Source organism: Canis lupus, chromosome 6 (genome assembly GCF_011100685.1).
Source record: "Canis lupus familiaris isolate Mischka breed German Shepherd chromosome 6, alternate assembly UU_Cfam_GSD_1.0, whole genome shotgun sequence".
Lineage (NCBI taxonomy): Eukaryota > Metazoa > Chordata > Mammalia > Carnivora > Canidae > Canis > Canis lupus.
Genome location: NC_049227.1, coordinates 15015481 through 15032211, shown reverse-complemented (window position 1 = coordinate 15032211; position 16731 = coordinate 15015481). Strand labels below are relative to the sequence as shown.

General features: G+C 55.3%; 3 protein-coding genes across 4 annotated transcripts in view; 1 reads left to right on the top strand and 2 right to left on the bottom strand.

Moving 5' to 3' along the window:
• Positions 1-386: 386 nt before the first annotated feature.
• MRM2 (mitochondrial rRNA methyltransferase 2) lies at positions 387-6439 on the bottom strand. 2 transcript variants are annotated; one of them, XM_038539648.1, is made up of 3 exons: positions 6380-6439; positions 3714-4003; positions 387-1569 (listed from the first exon to the last, which is right to left on the bottom strand). In XM_038539648.1, exons 1-3 carry the CDS (start codon positions 6385-6387, stop codon positions 1127-1129), a joined length of 741 nt encoding a protein of 246 aa, XP_038395576.1. In that variant the 5' UTR covers positions 6388-6439; the 3' UTR covers positions 387-1126. The 2 variants fall into 2 exon arrangements, with proteins under 2 accessions (XP_038395576.1, XP_038395575.1); XM_038539647.1 differs by lacking the exon at positions 6380-6439 and adding an exon at positions 5168-5392 and having other exon boundaries at positions 3714-3972.
• Positions 6412-13505, top strand: NUDT1 (nudix hydrolase 1). The gene is made up of 4 exons (XM_038539649.1): positions 6412-6542; positions 8151-8317; positions 12820-12965; positions 13197-13505. Exons 2-4 carry the CDS (start codon positions 8166-8168, stop codon positions 13367-13369), a joined length of 471 nt encoding a protein of 156 aa, XP_038395577.1. The 5' UTR covers positions 6412-6542; positions 8151-8165; the 3' UTR covers positions 13370-13505.
• Positions 13506-13829: 324 nt separating this feature from the next.
• Positions 13830-16731, bottom strand: part of SNX8 (sorting nexin 8) — a 42219-nt gene continuing 39317 nt past the window's right edge. The window contains exon 14 of the mRNA XM_038539646.1: positions 13830-16448. Coding sequence (XP_038395574.1) covers positions 16338-16448 — 111 coding nt within the window. The 3' untranslated portion in view covers positions 13830-16337. The remainder of the gene's footprint in view (positions 16449-16731) is intronic.

Here is a 16731-nt window from a genome sequence, read left to right as displayed (position 1 = left end):
CCCGCGCATACACACACTCACACACACACCCAAGGTCTAGAGGGCCTGCACATCTCCACACACCCAGGGTCTGGAGGGTCTGCACAGCTCCACCCACCCAGGGTCTGGAGGGCCAGCACTGTCCCACAAGGCCTGAAATAGGATGGGGACGGGGGTGCACTGGGGATAGGACAGAGGAGTCTCCAACATAAATGACTACAACCAAAAGGAAAAGGAGAAAATGCTAAATCTGGCCTCCAGCCCACTTCAGAGCACTGGACTGAGCCCTCAGGCCCTGGTGGAGATTATGGGTATCTGTCTAGGCTCTCTCCCAGCCCTATCCTTGGAATTTAATCAGCAATACGATCAATACACTCTTCTTGAGGGATGAGCACACCTCCAGGAAATGGCTTTGAAGAAACCGGATTTTATGAAAACAAACTTAAAAGCATGGAAATCTCTTAAAATCATATACTCTACATTGTTTTGTAACACTGCATTGAGTTCCTGGAAGACAGTAAAAGGAAATAAATGGACACACTGTATGGCTGCTTGCTCTGGCCGCTGCCAGTCTTGGGAGCTCCAAAGATTACAGCAACGTGTTTCCAGCCACTATAGAAAGTACACCAACCCCCTGATAATTCATATCAAATTGCCTTCCCTAATTGAGAGGGACTCCTGCTGCTTGAAGAAAGAATTAATCCACATCATCCACCAGAGAGGTGGAAATGAATTCCAAGTTGAAAGTTCAGATTTTCATATGCTACACCATATGAGCAAAATGACGAGAAGCCTGGGTGTTGCGGTCCAGTCGGTGGCGGGGCGGCAAGGGTGGAGACCTGACAGTTGCAAGGTTATACCAAGGCCATGTGTGCCACAGGCTCCTTCCCACCACCTTCTCAGCTTTGCCTCTCCGCCTACCTCTCCTGAGGTCCTCTTCACTAATCATGTTCTAGAAACTGTTTCTGATCATACATCATGGCCAGCAAATATGGTTCTGTTGTATCTTTGTGCTTAAAACAAAGGCCCCCCACTTGTCCTGCCTGCTGCATCCTGGATCAAGACCACTCCACCCCACCCCTAGCCATACTTCAAGCAAGAGCTCAGACGACCCTGGAGTGAACAAGCCGGGAAATAGCAGAACATCTCAGGCCTCTGCACACCCCATCCCTCTTTGGTATTGTGTGGCCAAGAGGTACACCTCTGACGACTCCTTTCTGCTGGCTCTGGGTTTTATGGTCCTGGTACTCTGGAACTGCCCTGTCAGTCTCTTCTGTAATGCAAGGCTTTGACTTCCAGCCCATGTCTTGCAGAGGAACGTGCCACCGGGGTGCAGGACATCTGCAGCCAGGTCCAGAAGGAACAAGCACAGGCGAATGAGCCTGTCATGATCCAGGCTGTGGATCCCCGTGGCGTTGGGTGCCATGTCACTCAGAATCACGTCTGCTCTCCCACCAGGAAGCAGTTCCTGGATTCTCTGCAGAGTTCCCGGGTCAGTCACATCAGCAGGGCACAGGAAAGTTGCTCCTTCCAGGGGGAATATGTGAAGAAGATCCACCCCAAGCACAAAGCCAACAGGAGTGCCAGGATCTAAAAAAGACAGTTTGTATGTTATTTATTTACACCCTGAATCCCCTTAGAAATACAAATGGAAAAACAGAAATAAAAAGTCAGGACACAGGAAAAGAACAAACATGCAAATCTATGGATGAGAGGGCTCTCCCCAGCAATATCTGTCCTGTACAAACACATGGCAGGAGTGGCAGTCCTCATTCCTCGTGGGAGGAATCCCAGGCTCAGAGCTCAAGCAACACGGGGCAGGCTCAAGACTCCAACTCTGGCTTCATGTCACTTCCCGAGGCTTGCCCTTTGTGAGAGGGGGCTTATCTCTGACCTTCTTGATACACTAGCACGTAAAGTACCTCTGGATTAAATCAACACATCCATCCTGCAGCTTCATCCAATTTCTTTCAATACAGAAACTGCTAAAAACAAGTCAAGAAATGGGGAACATAGACAGGTGGAAGACAAGGTATAGAATCTGACCCCTTGGCTGGGTTTGAGTGGCACCAGCTGTGCAATAAAGAAGCCAGGGTTTCACCTGGCTCCCAAGAGGCCCTCCTGCCTGCAGGACAGCTTCCCCCAGATGTGCAGCTCCCCTCGTGGCCCTGGTGTCCCCATCTGCGTCCCTCCCCCACATGGAGGAGGGCCCCTGCTCTGCCAACACAGGAGGGAGGACAAGGCTGCAGAGACCTGCTAGTTCAGTCTGCTCAGCAAACAAACTGTTCCATGGTGGAATAACGCGTATTCTACTTCTAACAAATATCAGAAGTCCAGGCATTTTGCAGAGCATGTTTTTCAAAGGAGAAAACTGCATTTTCATCCTGGAAAGGAGAATATCCCACATCTCATTTTATACACTGGCTTTTTTTCCTTCAATATCCCAAATATTATAACCTCGGGCAGGGTCCGCTGGAGGCAAATGCCTTTGGGTACATTTTTGCCACTTCTGGGAGGAAAAAAAACTCAGTCATCTTATCCAAACTCTTTGCTTCTTCCACTTCCTCCTTCTGAAGAACAATTACAATGCCAGGAAGCATTAAAATCACTCATTAAGTCTGTAGACAGGCTCAGTGATAGGAAAAGGAGCTGAAGTCTCTGACACAAATTCCTTCACTTAGGCAGTATTTGTTGAGCTAAAAACATTTTTTCCGCCTGTTCTAGATAGAGCTCCTGGAGGTATTCCACCCATAATAATAAGGCTGATTCTTTGTCATGAACCCAGGGAGCAGCAGTCCCCAGTCTGCGCTTTCAGCAGGTCAGCAAGCTCCTTTGAACCTCATTTTTCACTAGGACTACTGCCACAGCATCCTCCCTCTAGGTGTCAGAGAGAGGTCCTCGTGAATCGGCATATTTCATATAGTGCCAGGGACTGTGGTACCCTCAGATTTTACGGCATCAGAGAAGGGGGAGAGATGCTCATCACAGCATGGCGGACCCTAGCAATAGACCTGAGAGCAACACTGGTGCCCATGAGAAGGAGACCAGCTGTACAGCACAGGACAGCTGCCATCTGGAGTTCTGCACAAGCATTTAAAAGGACAATATAGGTATCTAAATTGAGGGTACTGGTTACCCTGTTGATTAATTGGGGGAACCATCTTCATATAGAAAACCTTTGACAAGATCCTAAAATATAAGATGGCAAAAGCAGAGTCCCTCAGATTGAACAAGAGGGGAGAAGCCAGAGCCCCAGCACGGGTGCTCCGGGAAGCAGACCTAGTGGGGCCTTGGGAAGACCAGAGCTTCAAGGACCAGGAGCCAGAAACCTCGGATTGGTACAGATCTGCTGTCATGGACAGATGTCAATATATTAGTAAGTGAAAAAGAAAACACAGCTCTATGAAGGCTCCAAAGCAGCAGGAAGAACATAGATGTAGAATACTATCTTTAAAAAAAAAAAAAACAAAAAAAAAAAACACATATATACTTATGCAAGAATTCTCGAAGGGCACATGGCGACACATTGACGTACATATGGACATGGTACAATCTGAGGTACTCTAAATCTATGCCTTTCTACTGTGGCTGTCATTTTGAAAACATCAATGTCCTACTTTCAGCCTTCCTACCACTAAACAAGCAACTCAGAAGGAGGTGTCCTCACCAAGTGAATCTCCTGGTAGAGGGCAGCTGGCTTGCACCTCCAGACCCAAGGTGGTCAGAGGTCCTACCTGTGCCTGCAGCATTAACCCTCTGCACAGCCACCTGGCTCCACGCCCCAGGGGCCGCCCCGCAGTCTAACACTCGGAGACCGGGCCGCAGGATCCGGTGCCTCTCATCCATCTCCAGGAGTTTGAAGGCACTTCGGCACCGATAACTCTCCACTTTCGCTGCCTTCACATATGGGTCCTTCAAATGCCGCGTCAGCCACAGGTGTTCAGCACCGGTCCGACCCTTGTAGTAACTCCCAGCTGTGTGAAACCTCTGACACTGCAGGGACACATGAAGCAGCTTCAAAGACCTGAGGGAGCAAACAGGAGCATACAGGCGGGCATCACACACATAAGTAGGCTCCCTGGTCCAGCCCATGTATTTTCAGAGACAGCGCCCAGAGACTGGAGCGGGGAGGAGACTTGGCAAGGCTACCCAGACAGAAAGCAGGTGGAATGGGGTGAACCGAGTCCCTCCCCAAACTCGTGTGCTAATGTCCTAACCCCAGGTATCTCAAAATAGGACTGGTAATATTAGGTAATTCAGGGGCTCAGTTGGTAAAGCATCTGCCTTTAGCTCGGGGCATGATCTCAGGGTCTTGGGATCGAGCCCCCTGTCAAGCTCCCCGTTCAGCAGGGAGTCTGTTCCTCCCCCTTCTCGTGCTGGCTCAAGGTCTCACTCAAATGAATAAAAAAATTTTTTTTTAAATAAAATAAGATAGAGAAGTAATTCATTTAAAATGACGCTATATGGGTGGGCCCAAATCTAGTATGACTGGTATCTTCCTAAGAGAAAGTTAGGACACAGGGACACAGGACCAACCACAGGAGGGGTGGGGAGGGGAAGACACAGGGAGAAGCCAGCCATCTACAGGCCAAGGAGAGGGGCCTCAGGAGACACCAGTCCTGTCCACACGTTGGCCTGGGGCTGCAGCCCCCTGCTGTGTGAGGGCAGTGAGACAGAAGTTTGTGTTGTCTCAGCCGCCTGGCCTGGGGGCTTTCTCCTGGGGACTTTCAAGCACAGCAGGCATTGCTTCCACTCAGCTTATGAAAGTTTCCTTCAGAAGTAAGACTCAAACATCACTGATGGTCACTTTGCTTGTGTCAACCAAGGTCTTTCCAGTACCGGTTAATAGTACCATTGATATTCACAAAGGTAATATTCCTGCTCACCCACTAACTTCTCCTTGGGCTCTAGGGAACCGCGAGAGAACCCCCCCAGGGACAGACCCTTGCTGTACTTAGCTCCATGGCTGCACAGGCCAACACAGGGCCTTACCAGTCACATTGCCTCATACAACTGAACTCAACCTGTGTGAGCAGGTGAAGGACAATTTCCAAGTATCTTTGGCAAAGTTAGGTTTTTAACAACTTATCCAGTACCAGAAACCCACACCCCGTATATCCCCTAACTAACTCTCAGCACAACCCTACAAATAAGTTCTGTATCCATGTTTCTGATGGAAAGAACCTACCATTATCTCCACGGCTCCAAGCAAAAGCCCCTTCAACAACCAAAGCATGTTGGCAAGATCTGGGCAGGGTAATTGCAGTCACTGCCTTCAAAAAGCTGAAGGGAGGGATCCCTGGGTGGCGCAGCGGTTTGGCGCCTGCCTTTGGCCCAGGGCGCGATCCTGGAGACCCGGGATCGAATCCCACATCGGGCTCCCTACATGGAGCCTGCTTCTCCCTCTGCCTGTGTCTCTGCCTCTCTCTCTCTGTGTCTCTCGTGAATAAATAAATAAAATCTTAAAAAAAAAAAAAAAAAAAAAAAAAAAAGCTGAAGGGACCTCCTGGGAGGAGCACAGAACAATCCTGGGCACGAGAACCAACTCCCGAGGTTGGGGGAAGGCTGGAAAGCAGAGTCACACACACTGGAGACCTGCAAATTTGCACAGCTGACCTCCAGGACCCTCCCACAGCTGGGGTCCAGCCACATTGGCCAATTGTGCAAGCCCTGATGCCACAGCCTTCAGGCCTGCAGTGCCCTTTGCAAGCTTCACCTCCACCTGCAGCACCCCTTCATCTGCCCCCTCACCTGCAGTGCCCCCTCCACCTGCAGCACCTCTTCGCCTGCCCCCTCTGCTCTCCATACCTCCTCACCTGCAGGCCCCCTCACCTGCAGGCTCCCTCACCTGTCTGCTCCACTCTCCGCAGCCCTCCACCTCCAGGCCCCCTCACCTGTCTCCTCCACTCTCTGCACCCCCTCACCTACAGGCCCCCTCACCTGTCTCCTCCACTCTCTGCACCACCCCACCTGCAGGCCCCCTCACCTGTCCCCTCCGCTCACCACAGCCCCTCACCTGCAGGCCCCCTCACCTGTCCCCTCCGCTCTCCGCAGCCCCCCACCTGCAGGCCCCCTCACCTGCCCTCTCCGCTCTCCGCAGCCCCTCACCTGCAGACCCCCTCACCTGTCTCCTCCGCTCTCCGCAGCCCCCCACCTGCAGGCCCCCTCACCTGCCCCCTCCGCCCGCCCGCGCTCCTCGGAAGCGGCCCCGACTACCGGCTTCGTGTAGGAAGTCTTCCCCTAGGCACTGCGCCCGGGAAGCCCGCGTCCGCGCCCCTGTCACGCGGAGGGAAGCTGGGACGCCCCGGGCCGTCCTCCCCCCGCACGCTTGCAGGAGGCGCCCGGTAAGGCCGCACCAGCGCTCCCGCGCGTCCGCCTCTGGGCCCGCAGCCCCACTCACAGAGCCATGCAGGCCGACTCCCTCCGCTCGCTGCGCCGGAAGTGCCGGCCTCGCTTCCGGCCGAGGCCACGCCCCCGGAAGCGGCGCCCCAGATCCGAAAGCGCGCGCGGAGCCGAGTGGTGCGGAGCTGGGACGCGGGAGTCGGGCGCTGAGCCCCAGCCGGGTGAGGACGGGCCTGGGGACCTAGGGACCTGGGAGGGGGAGGGGGAAAGGGAGTTCCAAGGACAGGGGGACGGGGGGGAGGGGGAAAGGGAGTTCCAAGGAGAGAGGGACCTGGGGGGGAGGGGGAGAGAGGAGGGGAGCTGCGGGAGCAGGAAGAGAAGGGGACAGAGGTGCCAAGTGAACAGAGCTCAGAGGAGATGATGGATCCAGGACCACCGGGGTCTGGCGGCCTGGGCGCTTGATGTCCAAGCCCCTGCGGTGTGTAAGAGGCCTGGTGCTCTTCGGAGAGGGGGTATTGTCTCTTAGTACCCTGGTAAGGGACCTGAGTGTAGGGCCCTAACAGGTAGGGCTACCCAGCCCAAGGCCGCCTCCCAGCCCCTGACATTAGGCGGGCTCTCTGAGGACCCCAGCCACTTGCTCCAGCATCGGTCGGCCATCTGAACCAAACAGCCATTGGACCCAAACACCCATTGGCCGGTGTCTCTGCCATTTGATCTTGGGTCCGGTCCAACCCTGTTCCACCTCTCTGAGCTTCAGCCTTTTCATCTGAAAATGGAGGCAGCAAGTCTTTGCTCACAGAGTTGTTAGGTCTGTTCAATGGAATACTTTTTGAGGAGCATACAGTGAGTACTTCCTAAATGATAGCTGACGTTCCCAGTGACCTCCTTTGGCCTATACAGTTCACTCAGGAAGCCAGGGCTTCAGGCGGGAACCTGTCAGCATCATGACAAAGTAGGCAGCATCCAGGCTCAACTCCAGAGACCTACCCTCGATACCAGGTCCCTTTTCTCAGACTCCAGAACTTCCCAGAAGGATCTCTGCTCCTGCTTCTGCATCTCCTCCAGTGTGGTCCCAAGGATAGAAGACATGTGTTTAGTGAGCCCCAGGCTGTGATAGGGCTGAATGAACAGGGGAATTGGTCCTGGTCCTCCACGATGTCTCCAGCAGCAGCCCAGATATCACCCTTGGAATTTGTCTTTGTACCCTGAACACCCATTCGAGCAGAAGGGGCCCTTGTGGCTTCAGGGCCAGATTCTGGAGCAGCAATGGTAATGAACAGATTATGAACTGTCACAGGGAGGGAGCCAGCCATGCTGGGTGGGCTCTCTGCCATCAGGAGCTAAGCACTCCTCGGGACTCTAGGTCTGCTACTGCTGGGGTGCAGGAGGGGGAAGGGAGATCCCAATAAGCCAGAAGACCCCACTGATGAAAAGGCCACGGCCAGAAGCCTGACCCAAGAACCACTGGCTAAAATGCATGGTTATGTTGGTGCATGGGGTGGACTGCCCTCCTGCTTCTGGGTACAGGCTAGAAACTGGAGCAGGAACAGCCCTGTGCTGGAGGGGGGGGGGGGGGGGGGGCGGGGGGGCAAGGGTACTATGGCATCTCCTGCCAGGGGCCTGGGTACTGGCGCCACAGCATTTGGAGCACCAAGCCTCCTCCTAGCCCAGAAGCTCACTTGGTCAGTGAGGCAAGCCATGTGTGGCTGGGCTGGGAGATTGCCTTCCCTGCCTTTCCTGCCCCTTCCCATTCCACTAGGCCCCTGGCCTCCATCCACACCCCGTCTGCATGCAGGTCAAACTGACCGAGCCCTCTTGCCTTCTTCAAGGGGCTCCCGGGGACCATGGGCACCTCCAGGCTCTACACCTTGGTACTAGTGCTGCAGCCTGAGCGAGTTCTCCTGGGCATGAAGAAGCGAGGCTTTGGGGCTGGCCGGTGGAATGGCTTCGGGGGCAAAGTTCAAGAAGGAGAGACCATCGAGGACGGGGCCAAAAGGTAAGGGAAGGGTAGGCCCGACTGCACAACCAGCTCCCGAAAGGATACACTGGAACTCATGATGGAGCCCTGGGGCCTCAGTTCCTTCACCTGCAGGATGGAAATAACAGGCACAGCTCCTGCCGCTGGTCCAGGGTGTGGGAAGGCAGTGAGTGCCAAGTGTGTGCTAGCTGTGCTGGGGGCATGGGCAGTGTGTTAATATTTGGGAGGCTGTGCATGTGGCTTCTAGCTAAGGGGCTGGTCAGTCACTGGGTTTCTTGGTCTATTCAGGGGAGCCGATGACAAGCGTTTCTGTCTGAGCCTTTTCTCCCTTAATCCTCAACACTACTGGCTTCCCAGGGGCAGGACACCAAGCCCAGAGAGGTCGAGCAACTTGTCTGAAATCACACAGCTCTGATTTCAAGCCCTTTGCCCTTCTTTCCCCTCATAGGCGTGTTGGATAAAATGAAGATGTGTGTGTAAATGCCACAAGGCCCTACACAAACCTTTGCCACTATTGATGTTATTCTGAAGAAAGTTGGCAGGCCTAATTAAGGCTGCTTTCCCTGGGGAAGAGAACAGAGCTCCACACGCATATTAATGAGGCTTCTGGAAGGGAAGAAGGCTGCAGGCACTACAGTGGTTCTCAAGTTCGGGGTTTTTTTTTTAAATCACAACCCACATAAGAAATGTCTACTGTCTGAGGCAGCAATGCTCTCACTACATGAAAGCGTACACTAACATATTTTCTATTCTGTGTTCCTCCTTCTCTAATCGTTAGTCACAATCCACCAAGTTGAGTTCATGGTGCACAACTGGGCTGCAGTAGCCCCCCACCCCACCCAGTGTGAAAAGCCAAGGATGTGCCATCCTTGGTGTGCACCTCTCCCTCGTAGACCTGCGACCCTGGAGCTGCTGCCACACTGCCGCCTGTGATCACTGGTTTTGGCAAGTGGCAGACAGTGTGACTGGTCCTGCTCCAGGAGGGCACAGCCTGGGCAGAGCCCAGTCTGCTGAGACTCGAGCATCTGGCCCTATGAGCTGTGCCAGGAGTGGGACGGGGTGCAGAAGAAGAGGCATGGAATGTGGACACGAGCTGTGGGCGCCAGTGGTCTGCTCTGCCAGCTATCCGCAAGCCTTTGTCATCCTGAGACTGTTCATTAGGTCACTCATCTATGGAGCCCTGTTCAGTGTCAGACACGGGAACAGGTCCCCGACCCCACCCCTGCGGGGCTCCCATCTAGTCTGGCTGCCAGGTTCACGGGGACCGTGTGCAGAGAGCAGGTCTAGCAGTGATCTTACGCTCCTTGCTGTTCTGTCTCTAGGCGTTATGCCAAGATGTCCCCAGGCTCACAGATTCTTCCCCTCGGCCTCATCCAGTCTCCCGCAAGTATCCTCTCCATGGCCTGCCTCTTCATTAGTGATACTTCGAATATACAGCTTTTTATTTACAGGCACCATTTTTACACCCTTTTAAAGAAATCTTTGCTATTCTGAGCTTAAGAAGGCATCACCCTAAGTTTTCTTCTGGAATGTTCAGGAGCATTAAATCATCAGTCCATCTGGAATGGAGTTTGGAGTAAGATGCCAGGCACAGCATCAGGATTCATCTGTCCAGATGTCTGGCTGAATAACATTTATGGAACTGACTGTATTTCCCACCACCCTGCAGCCCCCTCTGTCATAATCACAGGCCCTTCAGAGGCATGCCACGTGCCTCTGAAGAAGCTCAGCACAGCCGCCAGATGCCCTCCTGGGCCCTGGGGTCTGCCCTCCAAACACTTGCTTGACCACAGAGGCCACTAGTGGGGTAGTCTCCTGGCCCACGACTCGTCTCTGTCCTGACCTCACCACAGATCCCAGAACACTCATAAAATCGGTGACCTTTTATTGTTGTCAGACTTCGAGCTATATTATAAATATGTTCATTATCCTCAGAGGCTCATGATTTTTCACAGTGTGAAGGCCTCATCCAGGGAGCAAGACCTTGGAGGGCACTTGCTCCTGGCAGCCCTGAGCTCCTTTTTAACGCCTGGGTGTCCACACAGACCTATCATGCCCCTACAGGCAGCATGCTTCCCCCAGAGGACACCCTCCTGTGGCCAGGGGACAATAATGTAATGGTTTCCACACTGGGAACAGAGGGCTGGGCCTTACCCTGGGGCCAAGGGTGGAAGTCCAGCCCCAGAGGCACACACCACCCGCCTGACTCAGTCCCATCACCTGGTGAGCCGCGCAGTAGCACACCGGCTCCTACGGTCTGGGGGTCAGCTCCGAGGAGCTCTCTGGGACTCCCATCTTCTCTTCCCATGGCCACTGGGATACTAGCGCAGTGTTGAAGATGGAGCCACAGGTCAGGACGCCCTCTGGCAGAAGAGTATTGTGTCCCTGTGGAGTGTAAGGGAGAGGCGAGATGGCACATTCTACTCCATCTTAGGAGCAAGCTGAGATGGGTCCCAGGGCCCCACAGACCACGATGGCTATCTAGGCTTCTGACATGCGTCAGGGTGGCCTCAGCAAGGAGCCTGGCACATGCTCTATCTACTGCACTCCCCTTGTGCCCTTACAGATCGCAAAGCAGGCCACAGGTCAAGAGCTAGATTAATATAGCCTCACCTGCAGGCTTGGGGTGGCCAAATATGCATGAGTGGTCTTCCCTGGGGGATCATGGGAAGCTTGTAGGGGGAGGTTACGGGCACTTGGGGCCCTGAAGTCTCCTCAGAGGTTGGAGCTGTAGGTGGGTGGACAGTCCCCATCTCTCTGGCCAGCATACCTGACACCTCCAGCAAGGCCTCAGAGAACCTCAGGAGGAATGGCTGAAGCAGAGCCCCAGGACTGCAGGGAGGCCCCCATACCCACCCAGGCACTTAGCCGCTGTCATTCTGTTTAATGCATGACTCATCCTGTTCTCTGCCATCTGGGGAGCTGAGCATCACACATACAACCCGACACTTTCTGTCATCCCTGCTAATTATCCCAGCCTGTGAAGTGAGATTAGTGAGATTTCGTGCACTGCTGTGTATTCGGGGAAGATTAACCAAAGCTAGTCAAAACATTAAATCACTAGGTAAGGTTTTTTAAAGTGAGCCCCGCCAGCCTGCTGCCAGAGTGGGGGGAGCCTCTGTAGAGTGCCAGGACACTTAATGGCGGAGCCATCTGCACCCCCCAAGTGAAAACACACATTCGTGTTTTTAGGTCAAGTCTAATTTTAATTACCCAGTCTATGAGGAAATCCTAGCTTTCCAAACCACTCAGGCCTGGTGTGCAGTGGTCGCCGGCTCACGGGACTCCTGTGGGCCATACAGGGAGCTCAGAGTGGGTTCTGAGCTAGGGAAGGCATCTGCTGGGATCAGGCCGCTTAGACTCAATGTGTGTGTGTGTGTGTGTGTGTTTTATGAGCAAAGTGGTTTCCCTGGCTTCTCATTCCAGGCACAGGAAGCAATTATGCATTGTGTTCCTAACATAACTTGGAGATCAAAGCTAAAAAGAAAAAAACAAAACCATTCTTCACATACAACTATAAACGGTCAGGCATAATTAGAACACTTCCAGAAACAAAAATATAGGGCAGTAGGGAAGTGAGACTCTCTCAGGGAGGGACAGATGGAGCTCCACAGCTGCCACGGCCTGGGGGATCCCCAGGGTCCCTAGAGTCGCCAGCACAGAGCCTCCAGGAAATTCTGGACCCGTGAAGGACAGTGAAGGAGCAAACTGAGTGGCAGACTAGAGGGGTCTGGGGTGCAAGTGCGAAGCTGCTCCTCACGGGGGCCTGGTGACCAGCAAGTTTGCCGCTTTCACCAACCCATGACCCACACCCGGTGGGAAACCAGCCCGAGCTCCTTGAGGTGGCAGCCATTGCACCAGCTCCCTGCTGTGTCTCCGGTCCTGTGAAGGGAGGCCCGAAGGAGATGGCCACGAGCGGAGGGGGAGGGGGGGGCCGTCACAGGGGCTCCATCCAGTGGTGCATCATACCTGTGCTCCGGTGGGGAGAGGGTCCCCAAGAAGAGATGATACGGCCAGATGCCCAAAGCGCCCACCCCCTGCCATCAGCAGCAGGGAAGCTGGCTGGAGGGCTGGGGTGGGGAGGGTGTCTCAGTGGAACAGACTGGAAAGCAAGCTTTCCCACTGGGGAAGAGACCATAGAAACCTGCAGTCTGGTTCTGTGCTCTTGGAGCTCAGGTGTGAGGAAGGGGGGAATTCTTCAGGTTGGGGCCCCTGCAGCCCGAGCTGCATTCATGGGACTGTGGCCACCCTGTGGGAAGAGCAGGTGCTGCTGCATAGAGTGGGAGGTTCTTCCCATGACCCCTGAGTAGCTGAACTGGGCCAGACCTGGGCTGCCCTGCGGCCCACAGGCTGTACAACTGGATTGGCCTGTGTGCCCTAAGCCAGAACCTCTGAGTGGAATCCGTTTTTAAATGGTCCCCAGATAACTGGCAGTTTTGTCCGAGTCGCTGGGGGGAGCAGGCAGGTGCTCCGCCACGCTCCCAGCACCACGCTGTAACTGTCACCCATTTGGCCCGCAGGGAGCTGCGAGAGGAGAGCGGTCTGACTGTGGACACACTTCACAAGGTGGGCCAGATCATGTTTGAGTTTGTGGGTGAGCCTGAGCTGATGGACGTACACATCTTCTGCACAGACAGCGTCCAGGGGACGCCTGTGGAAAGCGATGGTGAGTCTGGGGGGCTGTGCTTCCCACCCCAGTGGCCAGGTCCAGGAGGCAGGCACTGCGCCAGCACCTAGCTCTCAGCCTTGTTCTTCTGCATAGTGACAGTGACCTGGCCACAGGGACTGACCCCAAACATCTGTCCAGTTCCTCACACACCTGCCTTGTAATTCCTTAGGGATGGGTAGTCTAAACCCAGGTGGAACGTCAGTGCTCTCTCCTTTCCACCTGCTACAGAAATGCGCCCTCAGTGGTTTCAGCTGGACCAAATCCCCTTCACTGACATGTGGCCGGATGACAGCTACTGGTTTCCCCTTCTGCTCCAGAAGAAGAAATTCCATGGGTACTTCAGGTTTCAGGGTCCCAACACCATCCTGGACTATACGCTACGTGAGGTGGACAAACTATAGAGGCAGTACGGTGCAGGGGACTGGCTGCAGAACCACCGCACTGTCACTTCACGCACTCACTGAGCCCCAAGGCGGGACTGCAGTTGGGGGGTGGAGTGGAGGTGGACATGAAAATAAAGATCTTTTATCTCTTCCACACTCTTCATGGGGCCCCAGCACAGCCAGCCCACCCCTGTCCTCAGGAAGCCGCCAGGCCCACCTGGGGCATAGTGGGCCAGAGGGGACAGCTGGAAGGCCAGTTACTGCCCTATGCAGTGCCATGGGCTCTTGTGGGGACCAGCGTGGGCTCAAAGATGTGTCATCCTTGCTTGCCACCCCTCCACTGAGGGGAAACAGGAAAAGTCATGGCCCAGGTCTGAGACCCCAGTGTAATAGGTCAGAGGCTTACCCTGAGGGTCGGAGCAGTCTGTCCAGATCTCTGACCACCAGGAAGGGGAGAGGCAGAGAACACACAAGTTCCTCAATTTTCATAAACAGGTTTAATCGTTGTTCGTATTTATTGATAAAAAATACTTTGGAACGTAGGCCATTTGTGAACAATTCCAGTTTCCTGGTGTAGTAGTAACTGACCCCCACAACCTTATAAAGTGCTCCACATGTGAAACTGCGTCGGGAAGAGGGGAAGGGCCTCGAGGGCAGACAGCCTGACTTCAGTATGCTGACCCCCGCGCCTGGGTCCACACCACAGCCTGCGCCTTCTGCTGTGTGTGCAGGTGACTGTGGGTGAACCCGGGCCCAGTTCCACTCTAGCCTTCCTGCAGTTGGGGAGCAGGGCTCTGTCCCCATGGTGTGAGGACCAGGCAGGCGGCCGTGGCAGACAAGGCGAGGCCCTTCCACTCCCTGACCTGCAGCTGCGGGCAGCCTGGGCCTCCCTGGACACCACTGAGCAAAAGATCCCGGAGCCTAGGGATCCAGTGGCAGCCAGGTGCAGGGGCTAGATGGAGGCTTTGTGTGGAACCAAAGGTGGCCTCATCTCCAGCTAAGAACTTATGGTTCTCCACCCCCAGCAAGTCTCTCCCCGTCTGCTGACCTCCCTGCAGAGCCTAGAGGAGGGAGGGATGGACCAGAACGTGCTCCTCCAGGTAAGCCTCGGGAACATGGCAAGAGCTCCAGGCGAGAGCACTTCCTGGCTTTCTGCACAGGAACGTGGGGCCGTCAGAAAAGTTCTCTTCAGAAAGCACACGAAGTCTCTGCTGACAGGGTTTCCTCTGCCCTTGGAGACCCTCCCAGCACCAGCCCTCCCACCTTGGTGCTGCTGCCCAATGTGCGTGCCCCTAGCCTGGGTGAAGCTGGGCTTGCTCCAATGTCTCCCCAGCTCTCCACTGTCCTGGGGTTGCCTGTACCTTGACGGCCACAGGCAGACTGCAGGCAGGCGAGCAGCGGCTGACAAGGGGACATAACGGGAGGCTTGGAGGTCACGCTTTACAGCTCAAGTGTTCACAGTGCCCAAGAACCCACTTCTCCATCAGGGGGTCAGGAGGCAAGCACAGACAGCCCAAAAACAGGTCAGTGACCAAAATGGCCCCGACTTGCTGGGCTCTGCAAGCACGCTGCACCTTCTTGTCAGCCCAGGAAAGGCACAAGCTGCAGTCATGGGCCTCAGGCTGCATGGCACACAGCAGGCCTTCTCCCTGCACCCCCACGGCTGCTCTGCCAGCATAGAACCCACACGTGGGGTGGGCCCAAGTCCCAGCCTGACACGATTGGCTGGCCCGAAAGGACACTCCCCAGACTCCGGTGTGCACTGGCTCCTGGAGGAAGCCCATCGTCTGTGGGAGTTACCCTCGGTCCCTGTGCTATGTGCGGATACGCTGGTCTAAGTCCCCCCAACATGGCACCCAGGGAGAACCCCAGGAGTCTGCACACATCCCCAGAAGGCATGAATCTCAGGAATCCTGTAGTGCAGTCAGAGCATCCTCCAGCACCACTCCAGGCCTGGGACGAAACACCCACCCTGCCCATGTTCACACAGTAGTAGGGATTCAGAGCAGGAAGCACCCAGGCCCTAGGCCTACAGGGACCCCAGAGCATCTAGAACAGACGCCCTTGGGGCCTGCGGGTGCAGGAGGCAGGCTACGAGGAGGGATGTAAGGACCTTAACAGGTCATCTTAAAGCAGGTCAGCCACGGCAACTCAGACCGTCCCACAGAGCCCAGCTGGACCCCACCCCCCACACCCCTGCCCTCCTCCACCCTGCCCGCCTCCAGGCATGGTCTCTGAAGATAGCGGCCAAGCAGCTGAGAGGACAGCACTGTTCCTGCCCTCGGACAAACAGAAGTACCACTTCACCTTATGTCCTACACTGCAGACCACGGGGCATAGATGGGGTCAGAGCAGGAGTGGGCACACAGGGAGGGACACCAGACCCTTCACCCTAGAGACCAGGCCAGGGCCCCCACAGTGCTCCCTGGGGCTCGTCCCCTGGACATCAACACCATCTGTGTGCCTAGCAACCCCTGAGTCCCCACCTCATGCACACTCACCCTGCTGCACCTGCGCCCACCCAGAGCTGCCAGCTGGCCTGCAATTCTATCAGGTACAGCCACCTCCTGTCTGACCCTGGGACAGTCTTGCCCTCTGCAGGCTCAGTTGATCCAGACCCCCCCCCACCACACCGACCTAAGTCCCCAGGTACCCCCTACACGTGGCCCCCAGCACCTGCTGTGTGGAAACCATCCTGCTGCCCCAACCTCTGGAAGGGAGAAAACCATTCCAGGGACCCTCAACTTCTCTCTGCCAGACCAACAGGCACAGTGTGGTGGGTGGGTGAGGTCAAAGGCAGCAGAGCAGGTGCCTGTGGCCTCCAGCTTCCGAGGACACTCAGGCCTGGGGTCATAAGGGAGCACCCAGACCCTGGCCCCACTCAGCCTGGGTGTCAGCTGCTGTCTGAAGGGAATTAAACAGGGACACGCCATTTGCAAAGAGGTTTTAGTGAGGCCGCTGGGAGCTCCCGCCCAGGCCTCTGGCACTAGTGAGGAGACACGCCGTCCTGCGGGGACCTCGGCAGGGTTAGGGAGCTGTTGGGTCCAGCGAAGAGGCAGTTTAGCTTGGGCTTCAGGTCGTTCCACACTTTGCTCATCTGGAGGAGGAGAGGGAGCACAGCAGGATGAGAAAGGCCGTGAGCTGGCTCCATGCCCAGTGTCAGTTGTCCATAAACCCACAAGGAGCCCTGACACAGCCCTCTGGAGGCCCTGTGTCACCTCACCCAGCACCACTGGACCAGACTTGATGACAACAGGCCTTCCCCTCCCCTGCATCTCAGACCCTTCCTCCACAGATGATGCTGAAACTAGAGGCAACAACGTGCGCCTGCATGCAGACCACCACAGGTCTGCTTGGTACAACATATGCAGAAACACAGC

What these genes read in the sequence shown, in the direction of transcription:
- MRM2 (XM_038539647.1), bottom strand. Translation starts at nt 5,215, where the DNA reads ATGCTTTGGTTGTTGAAGGGGCTTTTGCTTGGAGCCGTGGAGATAATG. An exon ending in TTGGAGCCGTGGAGATAATG is followed by an intron (nt 3,973 to 5,167) that starts GTAGGTTCTTTC and finishes GTGTCCCTGCAG; the next exon opens with TGTCAGAGGTTTCACACAGC. An exon ending in GGTTAATGCTGCAGGCACAG is followed by an intron (nt 1,570 to 3,713) that starts GTAGGACCTCTG and finishes TGTCTTTTTTAG; the next exon opens with ATCCTGGCACTCCTGTTGGC.
- NUDT1 (XM_038539649.1), top strand. Translation starts at nt 8,166, where the DNA reads ATGGGCACCTCCAGGCTCTACACCTTGGTACTAGTGCTGCAGCCTGAG. An exon ending in ATCGAGGACGGGGCCAAAAG is followed by an intron (nt 8,318 to 12,819) that starts GTAAGGGAAGGG and finishes TTTGGCCCGCAG; the next exon opens with GGAGCTGCGAGAGGAGAGCG. An exon ending in GACGCCTGTGGAAAGCGATG is followed by an intron (nt 12,966 to 13,196) that starts GTGAGTCTGGGG and finishes CACCTGCTACAG; the next exon opens with AAATGCGCCCTCAGTGGTTT.